The 21,609-nt window shown below is 35.3% G+C and overlaps 1 protein-coding gene across 1 annotated transcript in view; it reads left to right on the top strand.

Annotated features, from left to right (window-relative positions):
* Positions 1 to 8,752, top strand: part of si:ch73-280o22.2 — a 203,660-nt gene extending 194,908 nt beyond the window's left edge. The window contains 2 exon segments of the mRNA XM_087254122.1: positions 8,597 to 8,714; positions 8,717 to 8,752. Of these exon segments, the coding sequence (XP_087110248.1) occupies positions 8,597 to 8,714; positions 8,717 to 8,737 (139 nt within the window). The 3' untranslated portion in view covers positions 8,738 to 8,752.
* Positions 8,753 to 21,609: the final 12,857 nt, after the last annotated feature.

Here is a 21,609-nt window from a genome sequence, read left to right as displayed (position 1 = left end):
CCAGCATAGTGCGAGGGATCCCAATATTGATCATGACTCAAAGATTACTGTCATTGAGAGATCGCCAGATATGCAGCTGTGAGAAATAAAGTGTTAAGGTTCATTTTCAAAACAACACAGACTATATACTAATGTATGGGACTTTGTCAGTAACTGTGACATTGTTTATATTAACCAGTTTCTTCATCTTTTAGATCCTGTAAATGTTTTTCCTTCCTACACAACGTGAAGTGGGATTAAAATGGTTGGCTCATTTCCTGTAGTTCGGATCAGTGATATTGTAACTCTCAGGTGAAATTTGTATGGGCTATTTCAGATATTGCGTAAAAAACCACGTTGAAAATAATTGCTACGTGTGCTTCTTCCTTTACTGTTTTAAAGTTGTTTTGTGTTTGCAATCTCCTGCTGTTAGTTGCTATGGCCACAATCAGCTGTTTCTCACACACGTGGCACCCACTCCCACTGGCAAAGATTTGATAAAACTAAAGGCTTTAGGCAGTTTTTTTTAAAGGGGAGGAGCTACTCTATGTCCCACCTTCTTTTCATTTTTTCAGTTGAGATTACATTCAATAAAACGTTGAATGAACATTTTACATTTCAAAGCACTTTATGGGACCTTTAAGGGATAGTTCACCTAAAAAGTACAATTTAAAGTCTCAGTATACTTCCAACAGAGTTCTCTTTTATTCTGCCTATGAGGACAAATAGAAGTTCGAAAAGGCTGAGTGATAGTATTTTGTTTTTGATCCTCCTGATACACCCACACTGCAGTGGGCTTGGTTTTAAATGTGCCATGCTGCTTGAGAATACTGCTAAATGCAACAACACTGGCAGTTGAGAGAGAATATAAACATCTAGCAAACATTCTACTCCAGCAAGAAGAGCCATGTCAAATTACTTTGTGTTTGATGTGGACAGGGAATGAAATAAACAGTGACTCCGTTTGCATGGACATCATGGACACATTTTTTGTCTTAATCTGAATAAGACAATGATTAAATATAACATGAGTTATGTTTGGAATGTTCCTTTCATTACGGCACCACACTATCCACATTTTCTCCAGAGTTTCATATAATTTGGGGTGTTTCATTTTTAGTTCATCAACTTTAACTGCAGATTGTCACTTTCAATTTTATTTAGGAACATTACATTTATGCCCCCCATGAGGTATTGGATGAGAATTTGAATTAAGGATTGGTGGAAAAAGTGTTGTTTTAATGAAATTTGATACAGCATGCAGAATGGAAGAAAAAAAGTCTGCATTTTGCGGTGTATGTGTTGTGGTCCTTTACTGACTCGGTAGGTGCAGAGAATAGTGTCGAACAGCCGTGTGTGTGTGGACAATCCTGTCTCAAAATGCGGTGAAAATCCTTGACAACAGTAATAGTTTGATTGCGGTGCTTACATGTCTGTACTGCACTTCAATAATGTGACTAAAATCATTTAATTAGATTTTTGTTTAGTTGGATTATGACCTTAATTGTCTTAATCATATTAAAATTGGATTACTGGTGTCCATGTAAATGTACACACTGTTTAAACTTTATCAGATGTGATAATCTTTTTCAATCTTCAAAATTTGTACATTTGCACCAGCTCTGCTACTTGACCCTTCAGTATATTTAGGTTGCCATTGATGTTGTTGTGCTGGATTTTTTTCTCCTGTCTGTTTATAAACTGTTAGAATACGAAGGCAGAGTTCAAGAATGCACCCATCGATTACATAGTCACCACAGACCCAATGGTATCACAAATGTGTTTTGGACCAAAACGAATTCCCCAAAAAGTTTGCTTTGGTGGGCTGTTTCGAACTGCTGAAACAAACTCAAAAAAGAACTTAGTTTTAGCTGGATTTTGTTCGAAAGATATCATTTCAGTTCTTTATTCAATGTCATTTGAAGTATACCGGTGTCTTAACTCACCCTCAAGTGGTTCCAAGTCTTTATAAGTTTCTTCATTCTAATCAAGACTAGAAAAGTAGAACTTTAAGTCAGGTAGTTAATGATTCTAGGTATTAAGAAAACGATATTAGTGCATTAATAAACAAAATGGGAACTAAAGAGATATTCTTCCATGATTCAGCCTTTATATTTTGTAAAAAAACTAGTGACAAGCCATGGTTTAAGCAATTATGTGAAGACAAATAGCTTGATTAATTCAAAATGGAAATGCTTATGCTTTAAATGGATTAAAAGATCTATTTTTTGAGTTGTTGCCTAGCAGTTAGTCTACATACACATCGTTTTTATTTTTCAGCCCAACTGTTTCTATCATTAAATAAAGGCCAATTAGTCTATGTCAAAAAAAAAAAAAAGAGAGAGAGAGAGAGAAGAAAATAACCATTTGTCAGACAGAATATTAGTTGACATTTCAGTTGAGAAGATCAAAGTGTGTGTTTTGTGAGACTCTAGGACAGGAACCTGCTGTCACCAGTCCCAGTGGCTCATGACTGTCAATTGAAGTTAAATAAAACTTCCTCTTGCAAAACACTGTGGTGGCCGAGAGAGCTCAAACACACATGATAATAATGATAATAAAAAAACACTAACAAATTGAGAAAACAGCCTTATCCAGGCTGCTTCTTCTTTATAGTCATCGATGTTGTTGGAGATCAACAAACATATGGACATTAGAGGTGGGAATCTTTAGAGACTTAACAATTAGATTCGATTTCAATTCTGGGGTCACGTTCCCATTCCAAAACTATTCTTAGCCTACATGTTCTTCTTTCTTCTGCTGTACATTTTCACAACTTTACATTTTAATCAGAATTAAAGTTTCTATGGTTTTGTTGATGGTTGAAATCTCTATATGACAGTTCTGTCCCCATTCAAAACCAGAAAGGATTAAAATAATTCTGAATGGTACAGTATAGCTTGTGTAGAAAGTAAAAAATAACACCAATTATGATGACCAAAAAGTCATATCCCCTTAAAAAAACAGCATTACAATAAAATGTTAGGAAAAATATACTGTATGCACACAGTTAAAATTATTAACCCGCTTGGAAAATATTTGGAAATTTTTTTTTATTATTTTACAAGTGCTGTTTAACAGAGGGAAGATTTATCTTTTTTTTTTGTTTGTTTTTACATAATAGCTTTATTAACTATTTTTTAAAAACATTTTTTTTCATCTTTGCCAGAATGACCATAAATAACATTTTACTAGTTATTTTGCAAGATACTAGTATTCAGCTTGAAACACAAAGCAAGTTTTAAAGATAGTAATGCTTCATTAATTTGCAACATTGTGCAGCAACCCTAGTTTACTTTCATTCACAACCAGCATTTGCAGAACTCTAGCCATAATTCTTCACTCATATGTAATGGAGTGGTTCGTAATAGTGACCTATGATTCTGATATAGTAAGTGTCCATGCAATCAGATTCATAACCATGTCTGGCTTCTTAAGCAACAATAAAACCAGGGGTACACTGAATGAGTAGCGCAGCGTGGCACTGCATTACGGCATCTATAACAACTCGAGGTTTCACTTTTTGGTGTGAAAGGAATTTGTTCTAAAACCAGTAACACACCAGATCAGAAGCATGACCTGTAATTATCCATCTGTTCAAAATTCGGGAGCATGCATACATGCTCAGATCAATGCTTTTTTTTTTCTGTTTTTGCATGCCCACACCATCGCAATCTAATTTTAAAACAGAATCGATTCTAAAGTTTTGAAAATCAATGCAAAATCATTAGGGATGAATCACGATGCATCAGGGATGTTGCTAGATCACATACGATTGCAGCTGGAAGATAACAAGAATTATTCATGTTAATTATTAAATTACTCAATAAATTGTATTTGATTAATGCCTACCCCCACCCCCACCCCAACTGTCACAGTACTGTAAAAAAAATATTAATTATTGTTATACAGAGTTACAAAAACGATACTATATTGATGTATCTGCAGCTGTTTCCTGTCTAGACTTTACCATTTATCAGAGCATATTTTTTTTCTTTAGCACCCAGGTATGAAAACAATTCGATTTAAAAACAGAAAGGAATCATACAATCAGGATGTCACTTTTTTGGGGTCCCCAACATAATTCTGTTGGGGTGTGCCCTATTTGCACCACTGTTCTGTATTTGCATGAATTCTAAGAAGTTCCATGCATGTTGTTAACTTAATACAGTTTTTTCCTCAATTAACTTTTTTTTTTTCTATTTACATGTGCTTTGCAACTTGGAGAGCATTTGAATTCCTTAAGAAAATGTAAAAGACATTTTTATTTGCTTCTTATATTATTCTTTTTAAAGAAGTCGAACCAAAAGTGAAAATTTGCTGTTTAATTTCTTACCATCAAGACATTTTAGACATAGGTCATTTATTATTCTCTCACTAAAACATTAAAAAAGATTACTAACTGAATCTGTGGTCTGTGGTGAGTCAAAATGCAAGTGACTCACCACGCAATTGAAAAAATAAAAATAAACTGAAAAAAATTAATACTGATTGGATTTTGACTATATTGAAATTTTATAAAGCTGCAGATCAGTATGTGTATGAAACTGAACAAGAAGAAGGCAGTGTGTGTTGTATTGTTCATCAAAACAGTACTTTGACCTTTATATTCTGAAAAAAAGGTGGGATATGCAATCTTAAATGGAAAGATTGACTTTTCACATGCTCCCAGTGGTATATATTTGACAATATATGACAGGTAGCTCATGCTTAAAAATGTCCTGTTGTAATGAGTCAGGTCAGGACCCAAGTACAGTTTACTAAGAGAATCATCAAAGGTCAAAACAGGGACAGACATGACCATGCAGATGATCCAAAAGTGTAGTCAGAAAAACAGGCGAATGATCAGGACAGGCAGCAAAGCAACATAAACTATAATCAAAGCAAAGGTAAAAACAAAAACGAGACAAGACAAGGAAACGCTTAGTAATGCTCACTTACAGTTAAAGACTCACCAAAGAGTGTGTGTGAATGAGGTGTCTTTATAGTCCTAGTAACCAGTCCATCATAAGCTTCCAGCTGTGTGTGTGTGTGTGTGTGTGTAATCAGGGGGAATCAAATCTGGAATTTAAATGATGTTAAAGTCCTTTGTTCACTTTCGACCACGGTGTACTGTACTTATCTGATCTTTCAATCTAATACCGTGAAAAAAAAAAAAAAAAAAAATTCATGTGCTTTTTTTATCAATGTTTGTATAGTTAGTAAAGCAATGAAATACCTTTGAATACTTTATGCAATGAGGTTTATTTCCTTTATATCAAACCTAGTACCTAAGGAATATTTCTTAGTACATAATTTATACTGTTTTTTAGTTTTAACATATATTATATACACTGTAATCTTTGTTAAAATTTGTTAGATAAATTGTTGTTAGATACATATTTTAGAACATCAAAAGTATTTATACTGTGTTATTTATAAATAAAAATATAATGGATCAGGAATTTATCATGTGAAAAAAAAATATGTTGCAAAAATGTTTTAACAGCATTAATAACTTTAACTGTTAAAATACACACAATATGCAGAAATTAACAAAACAATAATAGTTACATCATATGAGCTGCAAGCGTGTGGCTGTTTGAAGAACATGAAGCAGCTTTAGTATAATATGTAAACACAATTATTTGTGGTCAAATACATCCAATTTCTTTTTATTTTATCAAAGAAAAAATGAAAATATGTTTTGGACAAAATAAAGTGTCACATTTAAGACATTTATTAGTTGTAAATACAGTATAGGCAGTCAAATTACGTTTTGGAATATACGAATGAGTATGAGAGCTGTTGTTTTTAACAGCTGTACAGTTAAGTTTTGTGTCCAGGTGATGATACACAGGGCAACTTTTTGAGCAGTGTTGTTGGACAGCGTTGGACTTTCCCCTAGTCCCCCAGGTTTAAAGATCGGTCTGAGGCTTCAAATAAGTTTACATTAATTTAATTAATCAAATAGATAAAGCATACAGAGCGCTCTTGGCTGCAGAGTAAACCCTTTACAGTATGAGGTTTACATGTGTGCATTTCACACCTCTCTCTAACCCTCGCAGCCAAGTATATATCACCGATTTCTCTTCGGCCCCACCCGGAGGCACTTCAGTAAGAAAGGTCCTCCATCCAGATCAGTTCAATCATCAGTTGTTCGGCAGAACAGCAAATCTGCACAAAAAAGTTAAGCATATACATAACAGAGCCTACAAGAGAGTAAGCTTGAGTCCCTCCCGTCCGTGACTGTTCCTGTAAATAAGCAAACTCTGGAAGAAGCGATGTAACATTTTGTTAATAACACATACCGAGGAGTTAACTTCTCGGTTATCCGTCACACAAAGGCACAGTTGTTATGGAGCAAAAATATGTAAGGTTAAGCACGTAACGTAAGGTTATATGAGAATAAACACATCAGCATAAGTTCAGAATAACACTATTAATGAAAGGATAAGTCTACTTACGCATATGATAAATTTAAAATCATCAAAAATTCCTTTAACGGTATTGTAGAGCGATGTTGGTTGGAGCTAAAAAAAATAACAACAAGTTTGCAGCCTAAAACTGGTAACAAATTGTTTAATAAAATAATTTAAAGAGCACCTATGGTAAAAAATCTACTTTTCAAGCTGTTTGGACAGATCTGTGTGTTAGTGTATAGACCGTCATACTGGGGTGATACGAACACATCCAGTCCTTTTTTTTCAATTTAACTACAAAAAAAAGGGTCGGCCAATTGGAGCTGTTTTCAAATCTATCGCACCATTACGTAGGTGTGCGATTCCCCCTGCCCACCGAATTAATTGACAGCTGTGCGCATTAACATGTTCCGGTAGTCGCGTGTATATGTCAACAAGACCAGACAGACATACGCAAAGCAACCGGGAATAAAAGGTCTGTTCTGTTCGCTAGGATCAGCAATCATCAAATGTGATTAAGAGTAAGTTTCACATGTTTAAAGTGTTTTAAAACAGAGTATGTGTGTAAATAATTATAGCGTTTTACTTCAGCTTTACTTCATCAGCAAAGCCGCATGTCAGAACAATTATAAAAGAAGACGCTTCAATCTCGGTTTGTGGAAGTTAAATCAGGTTTATTTTGTACATTAGCATAACAGATATCCACACTTGAGGTTAGCCTTAACTAGGCTAAGCGCGCTCTGTCTGTCTGCCTGCCTGCGTGTGTGTGTGTATCATCTGCGGTGTGTGTGTGTGTGTGTTTGTGTGTGTGCGCGCGCACGCACATTAACTTTGTAACGATATTGTGTGTGACTCATCAATGCAACTTCACAATACTGATTAGTAAAGGTTAGTTCCTACTGTAGTATCTCACAAACACTACGTGAGACCTCCTTCCTTTAAGTCTGTCTGTTGTCTGACGCAGCTGAGTGAGGAGGCATGTAGAAACAGTGGGCGGGAAAGAAAAAGCTTAAAGGCGCAGTACGACAAAACCACCCCCTGCTGGAAATCAGTATAAGACAGCATCTTGTAAAAGGTATAATGAAAAATCTGATGGGTATTTTGATCCGAAACTTAATATACACATTCTAGAGACACAAAAGACTTATATTAAATCTGAAAAAAGGGGTAACCTTGGTGCCCTTTAAATGTAAGTTATTTTGTATCGAGTAGGTGTATACATCATATAGTTACCACCGAGAAACTAAAACAGGTAGTAGTAATGAATACTTTTTTTTTACTTAGGTACTAATTTTATGCTGTACATCTTTACTTTGACGTAAGTACAAAAGTGTAGTCAGTGCTTATACCTTTACCAGAGTCATTTTAAACATGAGTATCTGTACTTCTACTCAATAAAGGATGTGTGTGATTTTGCCATCTCACCTCTGTAATAACATTTTAAGTACTGTTAAAATTGTTGCGTTTCATACGACTGTCTTGTTCCTTCCAAGTAACGTGTTTGATTAGGCATCAATAAAACAACAAGAATACTCTCCAGGTTTGACGTTCAGCTATGCGCGCAATCATTTTCAATGAAGCTCAGAATGGAAGAGCTCTGTTTTTTTTTTTTTTTTTTATGAGGCAGCAGGAATCCACTTCCCCATGTGAGAGCTTCAGCATGCAGCGTTTAGCCCACCATTATGGCAAACCGCAGAGATTACAAACACATACATACATGTGCTCTCAAATCAATCTCACAAACACACCCCCGTTTACATGCGATCCGTGTCCTGTTTGACACGCAGTCATCCGCCCACAGTTGTCTGCAGCGAGACAATCTAGCGTTCACACGAGAGGGAAAGCCTCGTTTACATAATGATCATCTTGTTTCTCCACTGAAGTGAATGCTTGACTAGCCAGTAGACATGCACGGAGAGTGGTTTCGTCTCTATCCCTCACGCTCACTTTTTCTGCCTCCCTCGCTCTCTTTTTTTTTGCGCAGCGTGTGTGCAGCTAGTTATTTTAACGCTCTCCAGCCGTGCCCTCAGCTCTTCATGGCCTTGTGAGGGGCTTCAAAAGAGACATCACTGCTGCCTGTGCCAGCCCTCCTTCCTCTCTCTCCCCCTCCTCCTCTTCATTCTCTCTCCTCTTTCGCCTCAGCCCGTGAACCCGTTTGACTCTTCCTCTCTCTCTCTCTCCCTCTTTCTCTCTCTCTCTCTCTCTCTCTCTCTCAGGCATGGTGTGATTCATCAGGGAAGCCATGCTTTTAATCAGCCCATTAAAAATGGATGGCAAGCAGAGGGCTGGTGTAAGAGATCTCATTTGGAGCAGTCTGAGATGGTGTGTGTGTGCGCATGTGTCCGTGCATGTGCTGAAAGGATGGTAGGGATGAGTGCCTTGCAGGCTCTGTTTCTCTCTTTTTTTGTGCGAGTGTGAGTGAGGATTGATGCTAATCTTTTCTGGCTGCTGAACCAACAGTTCAAGTTCTAGATCTTATTTTTTTTTTCTCTTTTTTCTGGAGTATTGGGTCAGTGCAACAAACAAAATGATTCAATTGCTTGAGCAGCATTGTAAAACATTGCTTCTGAACATTAGATCTTTATCTAATACAGAAATAAGCTATTAATAATAGAAATACTTTATTTGTAGATACAGGGTAGCGAGTTGTGAAACTGTGATTGTGAATATACTTATAACAATGAGGCTCAACTATTGTAGGGAGTTTGGGACAGGACTGTCTGTTAATCCAGCCCATAGAAGACAAAAAAAGAAAGAGTTTGGGAAGCCATATTGAAAGTCATAAAAAAAAAAAAAACTTTTTAAGTAGTCTTAAAGGTGCTGTTTTGGACTCTTCTAAAACATACAAATACCATAATATGTTTGCAGATATTTAAGAAACATGCTGTGAACATTCTTGTTTATCTGAAAAATAATTCTGAAGTCAGATATTCTGCTTTGATAATGTGAGTTACGTGCCAGAACATCTGTCTTTGTTTTGGTCATCCAATGACAGTTTAGCCTATTATGTTTCAGCACCCTGGGTTGCCGTGCTGGAACACATCGTATTTCATTCAGTCAGTCAGGAGGACTCTGAAAGCATGCGTCTGTGACTGAAATGTGACCTCCGGTGGACAGTAGCAGACTCTGAAATGAAACACAGATTCAGAGTTCCACACTCTTTGTCAGGAATGCCCATGCGTTTCTAAAAACGGTTTTGCTTTTTCACAACAACCAATAAATAAGCTATTATTATTATTATTATTATTATTATTATTATTATTACTACAGTGAAATAATTAATTAAATATGACGGAGCGAGGCAAGCTTGTGTTGCTGACTCTGTGACACCGCAGCTCCGCCTGCTCTAATCATACAGGTTTGGTTTTCAGCAGCGGTGTAAACGACCCACCCTTCACTCTTTCTGTAACAAGCTTCAAGTCGTTTATCTAACTTAATCTTACTTAAAAACAAAACATTGATTTACTAGCTTTTCCTAATAGTATTACTGTAGTAAAATATAGCCTAATGTGGATATATAGCATTTTGAAAAAAAATAAAGAAAGTTTTGTTATGTTGTGTACATTCTGGCCAAATCTAACTCAGAATCTGATTATTATTAATCAATCTTTGTATATATTATTCCATATATTTATTATGTAGAGTTTTTTAACCAATTTAAGATGTTTGACAATGTTAAGATTATTATGTTGCATTTTGGTATGTTTTTTCACTTATTTATGAATAAATATAATATATTTATATATTACATAAAATAAATAATAAAAAAAATATCCTGGATTTAAAAATATTGTGTTCCTGGCCTGCACTGAGCTCAAGTAATAGTTTAATGTACAAAAATTGTGAATAAACTTGACTGTTGATGTCTTAAATATGTAAAATATCCAACATTTTTTAAAATGGATAGATCTCGTTTTGCAATGAATCTCTTCATATATCTCTGGCTCTGGATAGTGAGTCCTCCATTGCACCTTGGTCGCACATTCATTTCAAAGGAATATTGCCCTGCACTTAAATGCCAGCTATTTTGACCCATTACTTCCATTAGACAACAACAGGGTATTCGACATCTAATGTAAATATCTATGCTTCCATTAAAAAAAAATACATGTTTGTGTTTGTTCCATGTGTCTTAAGAATGTGTGTAATTTCTTAGAAAAAAATTTAACTTTACCAACAGTTGCACCAAAACACTATGAAACAATGCTAATTGTTCTAATTCTCTTTCATTTAAAAAAGGGAGGGGGGCTTGCCATACACTGTCCTAAACTCTTCCCCAAACCCCAACCCCCTAAACCCAACCAAAAGCAAAAAAGGAAAGAGAAAAGTGCATTGTGACTACATTTTACTTTTGATCTCTCGTGTGTAACTTTGCTCCAACAGACTCAACATTGAGCACTCTGTATCAATACACCATAAAAAGGTCCATATGTAAAGGAGCCCAGCCAAGTAGGTGGTGTGCAGGTAAAGATGCTATAGGCCATGGTCATGGTTAGCCTCCTTGTTAGAGCAACCGACTCCCATGCAGAAGGTCGCCCGTTCAATGCCATCTAGGAGCAGGTTGGGTGGTGTAGGACCGGCGGGGTTACATCAAGCGGCAACCTCCTGCTCTCCCTCAGGAAGCCAATATGGAAGTAACTAAAACTGCAATTCATCCGAAATTCTGTTATCCTGGCTGCTCCTGGCTCCAAAATACAGCAAATTTTAATTGAGCCCACTGTTAGAATGGCCAACTTTACAGCAGAAAAAAAGGTGTTTACAGCCTGGTACAAAAAAAGATTTTGGGTAATACAGCTAATATTACCCTTCATGACAACTGTGAGGGGGGTGAATTTTTTTTATAACTTATCCGTTTCCTTTATATTAAGTTATATTAAGTTTGCATAATTAAGGGCGTGGCCACTTGAGTAACAGCTAGGTCTCGTTGGTCGCCGTCACGTCACCTCAGCTGAATCCTGCAGATTAGCCACTGAATTCGGCATATTTATCGTATTTCTGTGTTGTTTTATGTGGCTTTACACAGTCAACTGCCTTTTGTACTTGTTTCCTACAATTATTAGATGGCATGGCATGCTGAGTGCACTTAATTGTGCTTACAAACCATTCACATGGCCTCCGTTTCCCATGTAAGTAAAGTTATGTATTTATATACCATCTCTATACATGTATTTGTTTTATTTAAGATCATTTATCGTTTATATCTATTTAGAGCTGTATCTGACAGATTGATTAGCTGTAGGCCCTAGAGGCTATGGCATGTATTTCCAATGAGGGTATGTTGCAATAATAATAATTTAATTAAGTGCATTTACACTAAAATACAATTATTTTACCAGATCAGATATATAGTAGTTATATAGATTCTGACTTTTAGTTTCCATTTCTCAGTTAAAAAAAAATTCTTAAATGTGTCGTATTAAGAGCAGGTGATCATTTATGAATGATACCAGACTCATTCATTTATTTTCCTTCAGCTTAGTCTCTATTTCAGAGGTTACAACAGTGAAATGAACCGCCAAGTATTCCAGCTTATGTTTTACGGAGCGGATGACCTTCCAGCCACAACATAGTACCGGAAAACACCATACACACTCATTCACACACATACACTATGGACAATTTAGTTTTATTTAATTCACCTATAAAGCATGTGTTTGGGTTGTGGGGGAAACCGGAGCACCTGGAGGAAACCCATGTGAACATAGGGGGAACATGCAAACATGCGACATTCTTGCTGTATGGCAACAGTGCTAACCACTGAGCCAACGTGCTGCCCAGACAAATTTAACATTTTGGTGTATTACAAGCAAGCTACATTCATTCATTCATTCATTCATTTTCTTGTGGGCTTAGTCCCTTTATTAATCCGGGGTCGCCCCAGCGGAATGAACCGCCAACTTATCCAGCACGTTTTTACGCAGCGGGTGCCCTTCTAGCCGCAACCCATCTCTGGGAAACATCCACACACAGGCACACACTCATACACTACGGACAATTTAGCCTACCCAATTCACCTGTACCGCATGTCTTTGTGGGGGGAACCGGAGCACCCAGAGGAAACCCACACGAATGCAGGGAGAACATGCAAACTACACACAGAAATGCCAACTGAGCCGAGGTTAGAACCAGCGACCTACTGAGACAACAGCACTACCTACTGTGCCACTGCTTCGCCTACATGCAAGCTTCTAAAATTTAACTTATAAAATGGTGACACTGTTAAAAAATGACAGCACCATGTACTGTATGTTTCACTCTGAATGTTTTTTGGAATGAATCACACATTGGTACTCCTAGCTTAGCACAGACTGGATACCTGCCCAGCCTCTGGGAACCCATCATAGCTTGGCAATTACGTGACACGCTGGCACAGATGCCCCGTCCATGTGCCCACATCCTACTGGAATTGGTCTCCCGGGTTGAGATGTGATCTAAGCGATGATGCTCTAACTATTGTGTGGGCGTGTGTGTGTGTACATGAGCGTGGAATAGCAGAATAATACAGCAGTGTTGCAAAGTGAGAACTGTGTCGACTTTACTGAGAATTGCTGCATCTTTCCAACTGAGAAATAATATCAACTCCCCACATGCCATTGCCCAAATCTCTACACACACACAGATTTTGTCTGTGTCACTGTGCTGAGAGGGCACTTTCTCATAGCTCATTAGGAACAGTGGGGTCACTCTCTTTCTCTCTCGTTCTCTCTCTCTATCTCTCTGCTCTTGTGAAAGTCCTTTTCTCACTCTCCAACAGTTTTATACTGTCATACACACAAGCACACACATACACACACAGGGTTGGCAGTCAGCCTTGTTCTACAGATTGATTGGCCCACCTGTTCACCTTTCCTCATCTTTAGAGTGCCAGTGTCTATTTTAACTCTGTCCCAGAACCGGAGGTACATGAGGGAAAAAGATGTACACTGCAGAAACTGGTTAACCTTTTTAAAGCTAAATTAAATGACAAATTCCCTTTTTTACCTGGATTAACTTTTTCCTACCCTGGTTTGCTTTGGATATAAAATGGGACAGATTGTACTCTTTTAAGGGTTAGTTCACCCAGAAATGTTACAGTTTCTCATCACTTACTTATCTGTATGTCATTCATTCATTCATTTATTTAATTTCTTTTTGGCTTAGTCACATTGTTTATCAGGGGTTGCCACATCGGAATGAACCACCAACTTATCCAGCAAATGTTTTACGGAGGGGAAGCCCTTCCAGCTGCAACCCATCATTGGGAAACACCCATATGCTCTTATTCACACTCATACACTACGGACAATTTGGTTTACCCAATTCACCAATAGTGCATGTCTTTGGGACTGTGGGGGAAACTGGAGCATGCCAAACCCACAGGGAGGACATGCAAACTCCACACAGAAATGGCAACTGCCCTAGCCGGGGCTTGAACCAGCGACCTTCTTGCTGTGAGGCGATCATGTTATCCACTGCAGCACTGTGACACCCAAAAAGTATTCAGACCCCCTTAAAGTTTTCACTCTTTGTTAGATTGCAGCCATTTGCTAAAATCAAAGTTATTTTTTCCTCATTAATGCAGACACAACACCCTATATTGGCAGAAAAACAAAGAGTTGTCGGTATTTTGGCAGATTTATTAATGAAGAAAAACTGAAATATCACTTGGTCTTAAGTATTCAGACTCATTGCTCAGGATTTAGCTGAAGCACCCTTTTGGCTTGTTTTGAGAATTAATACACCAATATTAAGTGAGTTTTACCTTAAAACAAGCAAAATAATCTGACAATGGAGTAAGCAAAATAATCTTACGTCAAAAGAAAAATTAAGATTAATTTCCTTACCCCATTGGCAGATTATATTGCTTGTTTTAAGGACAACCAGTTGTCCTGTCCTTGCAGATGACAAACACCTCCACAACATGATCCACCACCATGCTTCAGAGTTAGGACCGTACTGAACAGGTGATGAGTAGGGCCTGGTTTTCTCCACACATTCTGCTTTGAATTAAGGCCAAAAAAGTTCTATATTGATCTTATCAGACCAGAGAATCTCATTTCTCACCATCTTGGAGTCCTTCAGGTGTTTTTTAGCAAACTCCATGTGGACTTATATGTGTCAGGCCACTCTGCCATAAAGCCCCAACTGGTGGAGGTCTGTGGTGATGGTTGATTTCAACATTCTCTCATCTCCTGAATGCATCTTTGGAGCTCAGCCACAGTGATTTCTGGGTTTTCTTTACCTCTTTCACCAAGGCACCTATCCCTTGATAGCTCAGTTTGGCCAGACTGCCAGCTCTAGGAAGAGTTCTGGTCCGAAAGTCTTCCATTTAAGGATTATGGAGGCCACTGTGGTCTTAGGAACCTTAAGTGCAGCAGACTTTTTTTTTGTTTTTTTGTTTTTTTGTTTTTTGTAACCTTGGCCTGATCTGTGCCTTGCCACAATTTTGTCTCTTCAGGGCAGTTCCTTTGACCTCATGATTTTCAATTGCTCTGCATTGTGAGCTGTATGGTCTTACTGTATATAGACAGGTGTGTGGCTTTCCTAATCAAGTCAGTATAATCAAGCACAGCTAGACTCAAATGAAGGAGTAGAACCATCTCAAGGATGATCAGAAGAAATGGACAGCACCTGAGTTAAATATATGTGTGTCACTGCAAAGGGTCTAAATATTTAGGACCATGTGATATTCCAGTTTTTCTTTTTTGATAAATCATCAAAAATATCAACAATTCTGTGATATTTTTGTTAATATGGAGTGCTGTGTGAGCAATAATGAGGGGGAAAAGCTCCTAGCAAATGGCTACAATATAACAAGGAGTCTTTTTTTCTAAAGATCAGAGGTCATTTTTATCCCTTTCCAAATCACTATGTGGAGCATTCATGTATAAATAAGATGCATAATCAGTACCTGAGATTATTGTAGTCATAGTTTGTATGTTGTTGTTGTTTCAGCTGTGGTGTTGCGGAAAAAAATGCAGTTTCCCCTTTTTGTAATATTTTATATTTATAATGATTTTGTTGGGAACGTGTATTATTCTTTTCAGAGTTTAATTATTTTAGAAGTTTAAGAAAAATCCAAAGTAGATTTGGTTTTTGTTTTTAAGGCTTTCAGAAATTAGTCCAAACAAAAATGATAAAAATGTCAACATTCTTTTAATTGATTTTTTGTTCATTTCATTGGACATGCAAGTCCAAAGAGTTCTGCAGCAAACAATCATGCCAACATGAAATTAAAAATTAAAAAATTAAAAATAAATTAATACAAAATTTTGATCCTTATTTATTTTAAAATAACTGACATGATTCATTTTTTTTTACTATGAATGACCATGAATAAATAGCTGTAGTTATAAATGTCATGTTATAAATGTTATAAATGTTAATAGTTATAAATGTTATAAAACTTAGCAATGTCTATTAATGTAGAGTTAATGCTTAACAAATAATGAAATGACTATTTGCCAATAATAAAAAATAGTAAACCATTCATAGTGTTAAAGTGTTATCGACGTGTTTTCTAAAGGTTACAAACTTAAAAGATATGTAATTTGATTCTACAATCGATTTTTAATTTTAATTAGTAAATGCAATCCTTTTTTCCTGTACAATCTATTAAATATTTTCAAATATATTCAGCATAGTGCATATATTTTTTCAAATGACAACAGGAAGAGTCTTAATAAAATTATTTGATAAGCAATCTTATGAACAGCAGGCTTAAATCTGGTGAAATGCTGTGGAAGAAATGCAAATAATGTCTATTAATGTAGAGTTAATGCTTTGCAAATAATGAAAGTGTTAAAGTGTTACTGACATGTTTTCTGAAGGTTACAAAGTTAATATATATATATATATATATATAATTTTTTAATAGACTGTGTATTATAAAAACTCACTGTTTGAAGAATCCAGATTTGAAGTTTACAATTCTACAATCGATTTTTTTACTTTAATTAGTAGATGTAATCCTTTTTTCCCTATGTAATCTATTAAGTATTGTCAAATATCTTCAGTGTAGTGGATATATATATATATATATATATATATATATATATATATATATATATATATATATATATATATATATATATATATATATATATATATATATATATATATATATATATATATATATATATATATATATATATATATATATATATATTAATTACAACAGGAAGAGCCTTACTTACCTCATTTGAATAAATACATTTCATTATTTGTCCAGCAGCAGGCTTTAAATGTGGTGAAATGCTGTGGAAGCAACACAAAACAAGACTTTTTTCTTCACTGGCTACAGAACAGTTGGCAAAAAGAGTATGCATTGTATGAACTTGATGTATGATTATTTTATGGTCAAATTTTAGAGCTTAAAAACCTGGTCAGAAATGGATTTCAAATATGAAAAAGGAGCAGCTTGGACATTCTGCTAAATATCTCTTCTTTTGTCCGTCCCACAAATGAAGTGTTAGTTGAATTTGAGGAAGTTTTTGACAGAGATTATTGCTGATAGGAGGCTTGCTGTTTGGACATTTTGTGCATGACCTGCTGAAGTTTCATGCTTGTGTGTGTTGAATTGAGTAGGATAGTAACAAGGTCATGAAATATAGATGGATGAAGCTTGTGTGTGTATATGTGTACAGTAAAGGGCAGCAAGTCTTGGTTGCTGTTGTCACATTGTCCATATATCTTTGCCCCAACTTGTCACTGTGGCATAATGGACACACACACAAACACACACAGACATGCATGTGAATAAGGCAGTGGCAGAAAAGCTACACTTTTAGTTTTGTTTTAAAAATCATTCAGTTAATACTGATCATATGATATTTTTTTTCTTAATGTTAAATGAGATGTTAAATGATTAACTGCAGGTAATCACATCAATAATATACTGAGTAGAAGCCCAATATTAATATTATCAAACATGGTATTTGCAATATGAAAATTCTTAAAAGGATCATAATATTTGGCTTTAGAATATGTTGTTAATTTTAATTCTATTAAGCTCTCAGTATTCATCTTTGTTTTCATTTTTATTTTGTTTGTTGCCTGCATTATTGAATGCATTTAATTTTAGATTGAATATTTAAACATTTCCCAAGTGTTGTTTAATGTAAAGAATACTTTTTCAACATAAACTTTTATTACTAATTTAAGCAAATTTTAATAACTAACTTTTTTTGTCTTTGCGATGATGACAGTATATCATTTTTTACTTGTTATTTTGCTAGAGATTTTGCTTAAAGTGCAATTTAAAGGTTTAATTATGTAAGTTAGGTTAGGTAATTAGGCAAGTCAATAGACTGAAATAAATAAATAAATAAATAAATTAATTAATTAATTAATAAATAAATAAATAAATAAATAAATAAATAAATAAATAAATAAATAAATAAATAAATAAATAAATAAACAACAACAATAATAATACAAATAATAATAATAATTGTTTATTGCTTGTTTATTTATTTATTTATTTATTTATTTATTTATTTATTCATTCATTCATTCATTCATTCATTCATTTATTGTCTATTAATACTAACCCTAATATATATTTTAATATAAATACAATTAGTTTTTATTCAAGCCAAAATAAAGACTATCTCCAGAAAAATAAATAAAGTAAACTTACTAGGTAAATTGCCTAAACATCACTTTTAAAAGAATGAAAACATTCACTTTTTTGCTATTTAATTTTATGAATACATTTAAACTATTTAAAGTTAAAATTATTATTATTATTATTATTATTATTATTATTATTATTATTATTATTATTATTATTATTATATTTCTATTATTGAGGTATTTTTATTTAATAAAATTTTTTTACCATTTTAATTTTATTAATACATTTTAACTGTTTCAAGTTTAAAGTAAATATTTTGCTTTTATATAGATATATTTCTTTTTTTTCTAGCATTATTTGTTTGTTTGCTTGTTTGTTTAGCAATTTGTTAGTCTATTTTAATAATTAACCACCAAACTGAACTGTCATTTAGTTAATTTGGCATCCCCAACACATTACATACCTCCTGCAGTAAGTGTGTGAGGGAGTTTGCATGTTTGTAAACACTGATTTCATATGCTCTGACAGCTTGCAGAAAATTATAATGTTACATAACAATGATACGCAAGCATACACAGTACTGAGAAGTCTCTTCTGGACAAATCACTTGCTGAACTATTCTGGATGAACCTTGGGATGACGCTTTTTTTTTTGTAGGATAAGTCCAGAAGTCATGCAGGAACCCTTTCTATCCATCCATCCGTCCCTCCATCCCTCCATCTGTCTTCCCCTCTGGCTCACACCTGAACTTTTTTCCAGTGTCTGCATCATGAAATCCTCCACAAACCCCTTCAACCTCCAACATCTCACTCCAGCCCTGCCTGTCAAAAGCTCTGCTCAAGGGGGGAGAGAAACAGATAGATAGACAGATAGAGAAATGAGTCAAATAAATAAATATAGAAATGAATAAATAAGTAAGAGCCGAGAGGCGCCCAGAAATCTGAATTCTCCCAGCAGGTAATCCTATAAAACGCCAAGGTGAGGCGATTCTCAGCTTCACCCCTCATTATTGTATCTTTACCTTGCCGCACTGCTCCTGATGTAAAAATTATGGGGAGAGAGAGAGAGAAAGAGAGAGAGAGAGAGAGAGAGAGACTTTGCCGATGCACAGTATTTCCACAATACTTTGCCTTGTGTTTTCCTTCTCTCTCTCTCTCTTTCTCTCTCTCTATCTCTCTCTCTCTCTCTCTCTCTCTCTCTCTCTGCTTCCCCATGTCCCCTCCCCTCTCAGTTCTTTTTAATCTTTTATTCATGGACTAGCAGGTGATGAAAAATTTATGCCTCGAGTCTGGCATTGAAATAAATGCAAAATGAAAACAGAGGCAGTTTATACTGACAGTCTGAATATCTCTATCTAGAACAAGGTTGCAGCGAGCAAATCAAGGAGAGAGAGAGAGAGAGAGAGAGAGAGGCGTGGGGGGTGGGGGGCTTGAGACCTTCATGATGTAAATATGTCTTTCTTCGCTGACCATAGATTACTGTTTGTTCTGTTGTTATTGTTTAGAGTCACATATTCGTAATCTGCATACATTTTCCAGTATTTATAGATGTTCATTTTTTTGGCATTTCTTCCTATTGTTAAACACTAAAGACGATTAAGTTGATAGTCACTAAAGTCATAGTGCTGTTGGTCATTAGTAGGTGTTCGTACTTAACTTGAGTTTCTATTTATAAGAGTGTCATTGTTTGCACTCCATTAGTTGGACAGCATATTTAGTGTATCTGTCTGACTAGCAGGGTCACTGCCAGGCTCTGACATTACCCACTGGAACAGATTCCTAAGGACTTTTTAGTTGTCTTTGTATGTGCCATATTCGTAAATACAATATTTTATTGAAAAAAATAACACGTTGACTTACAAAAGTTAACATACAATAGTAAGGCAACTAGCTGCACAGCTTTTTTGAGTTGGTTCAACTTTAGCCAAGTATTGTTGTTTATTCGATTTAAGTTGAGTCAACTCAAAAAAACTGTCCAACAAGCTGCCAAGTTGAGTCAATGTTTAGTTTTTTGTTTGTTTCCATATGCAAATGTTGGAATATCTAGCCTATTTCATGAGTGTTCAATAAAAAAGGTCAAAAGAGGGTTTTCTTTTATGTCAAAAATCTTAGTAATTCACTGGATACAAATTAACAATTCGATTCACAGAATTCTGGTATCCTTGATGCAATGCAAGAGTTACATTCAGGAGGGGCGCCATTAGGACTGAATATTGATATTAACAGGTGGAGTTTAGTGGAATTGGTCACTTGTAAATCATTCTCCAGTCCTCTATTGCCCACACCCATACATATATCCTCTTTTTCTACAAATTCTCTACATGACATTAAAAGCATAAGACTTCTAAACTGCATATATTATGTGTTTAGTTTCAACCCATCTCTGCTCACAAGAAGTTTAGCTGCAGAGTTCAAATACATTTTGGACCATCAGGCATTTCTATCAGTTTCATCTGCTTCTGCAAAAATGATTTATTAGTAAGCAAGGCACATCACACTAAAGAAAAGAAGTTTGGTTAATTTATATTACCAATACAAATACAATAGTTTAATGAAAAGAAAGGAGACTATAAATAAATAAATTAATTAAATAAACAAATAAATAATAATAATAATAATAATAATGATAATGATGATGTCTATATTAATTTTTCCAGCACAAACCAAAAAAAAAAAAAAAAAAGGAAAGAAAATTATTCATACCTGCCAACATTTGGTGGTTGTGTGGTTGTCTTCTACCACTGACATTACTACTGCCGCTGTTAAAGTTTTCAGTTAGGTTGGTTTGGTTTGTTTGCATTGCTTGCAGTGGGAAACTCTTGAGATTGTGGTATAATGAACCCCTCCAAAAAAGAGCCGCTTTTTTTTGTAAACTTAAATTTGAAAGTGTACCTTTTAGGTTCTGTGTGGTCTAGATTGCTGTAATTAATTTTGGTGGTTCCTGCACATGTCAGCAATCTGAGGAAAAAGAAAAATGTCTCTATCATTATGTATGCAGAAGGTTTTCTATTCCAACTGATGAGAGAACAAAACCACTTATGGGGGCCAGTACGGACCTTTAAAATGTAAAGAATGCGAAAGTAAATGACCCGGGTCCCAGAGTTTAGGAAGTTAACATGCTGCAGTTTAAGAAATCACATGCAATTACAAAAAGGGCAGCAAATTAAGAAAAGATTGCTCCAAATGCTACTAATCATGCTACAAATTCTTACAATGCAGATAAAAAAATAAATAAAAGAATGTGCTGCATTTTCTCACAACACAAACAAATTGATAAAACATGGGTGCCCTTGAAACATTTCCATTGTGTTCCATACTTTTTGCAAAAGTTGTGAGAAAATGCAGTGCATTTTCATAAATTGTTTCACATTTTTTGCACGTGGTTTCTTAAATTGCATCACATTAAGCTCTCTCAGCCATTGTAATTTAAACTAAACAGCACACAATATGACACAAAAAACTTTCCGGAATCATCCATGTATACTGTATACAGTAAGTGTCTTCTGAAGAAGTAAATGTGTGTGATTTACATTGCATGGGGGTGAAAAAAAATCTTACTGGCTAGTGTTCCTTCTCAAAAAGCCCAAAAAAAAAAAGGGGGGGGGGGATGATGTGTACAGTACATGGTCTGACGCCTGATATATCAAGCACTGTAGAAAATATTCAGCATTCA

The sequence above is a fragment of the Danio rerio genome, chromosome 5, assembly GCF_052040795.2.
Source record: "Danio rerio strain M-AB ecotype USA chromosome 5, GRCz13ab, whole genome shotgun sequence".
In the NCBI taxonomy this organism is placed as follows: Eukaryota; Metazoa; Chordata; class Actinopteri; order Cypriniformes; family Danionidae; genus Danio; species Danio rerio.
This window is presented reverse-complemented; position numbering and strand designations above follow the sequence as displayed.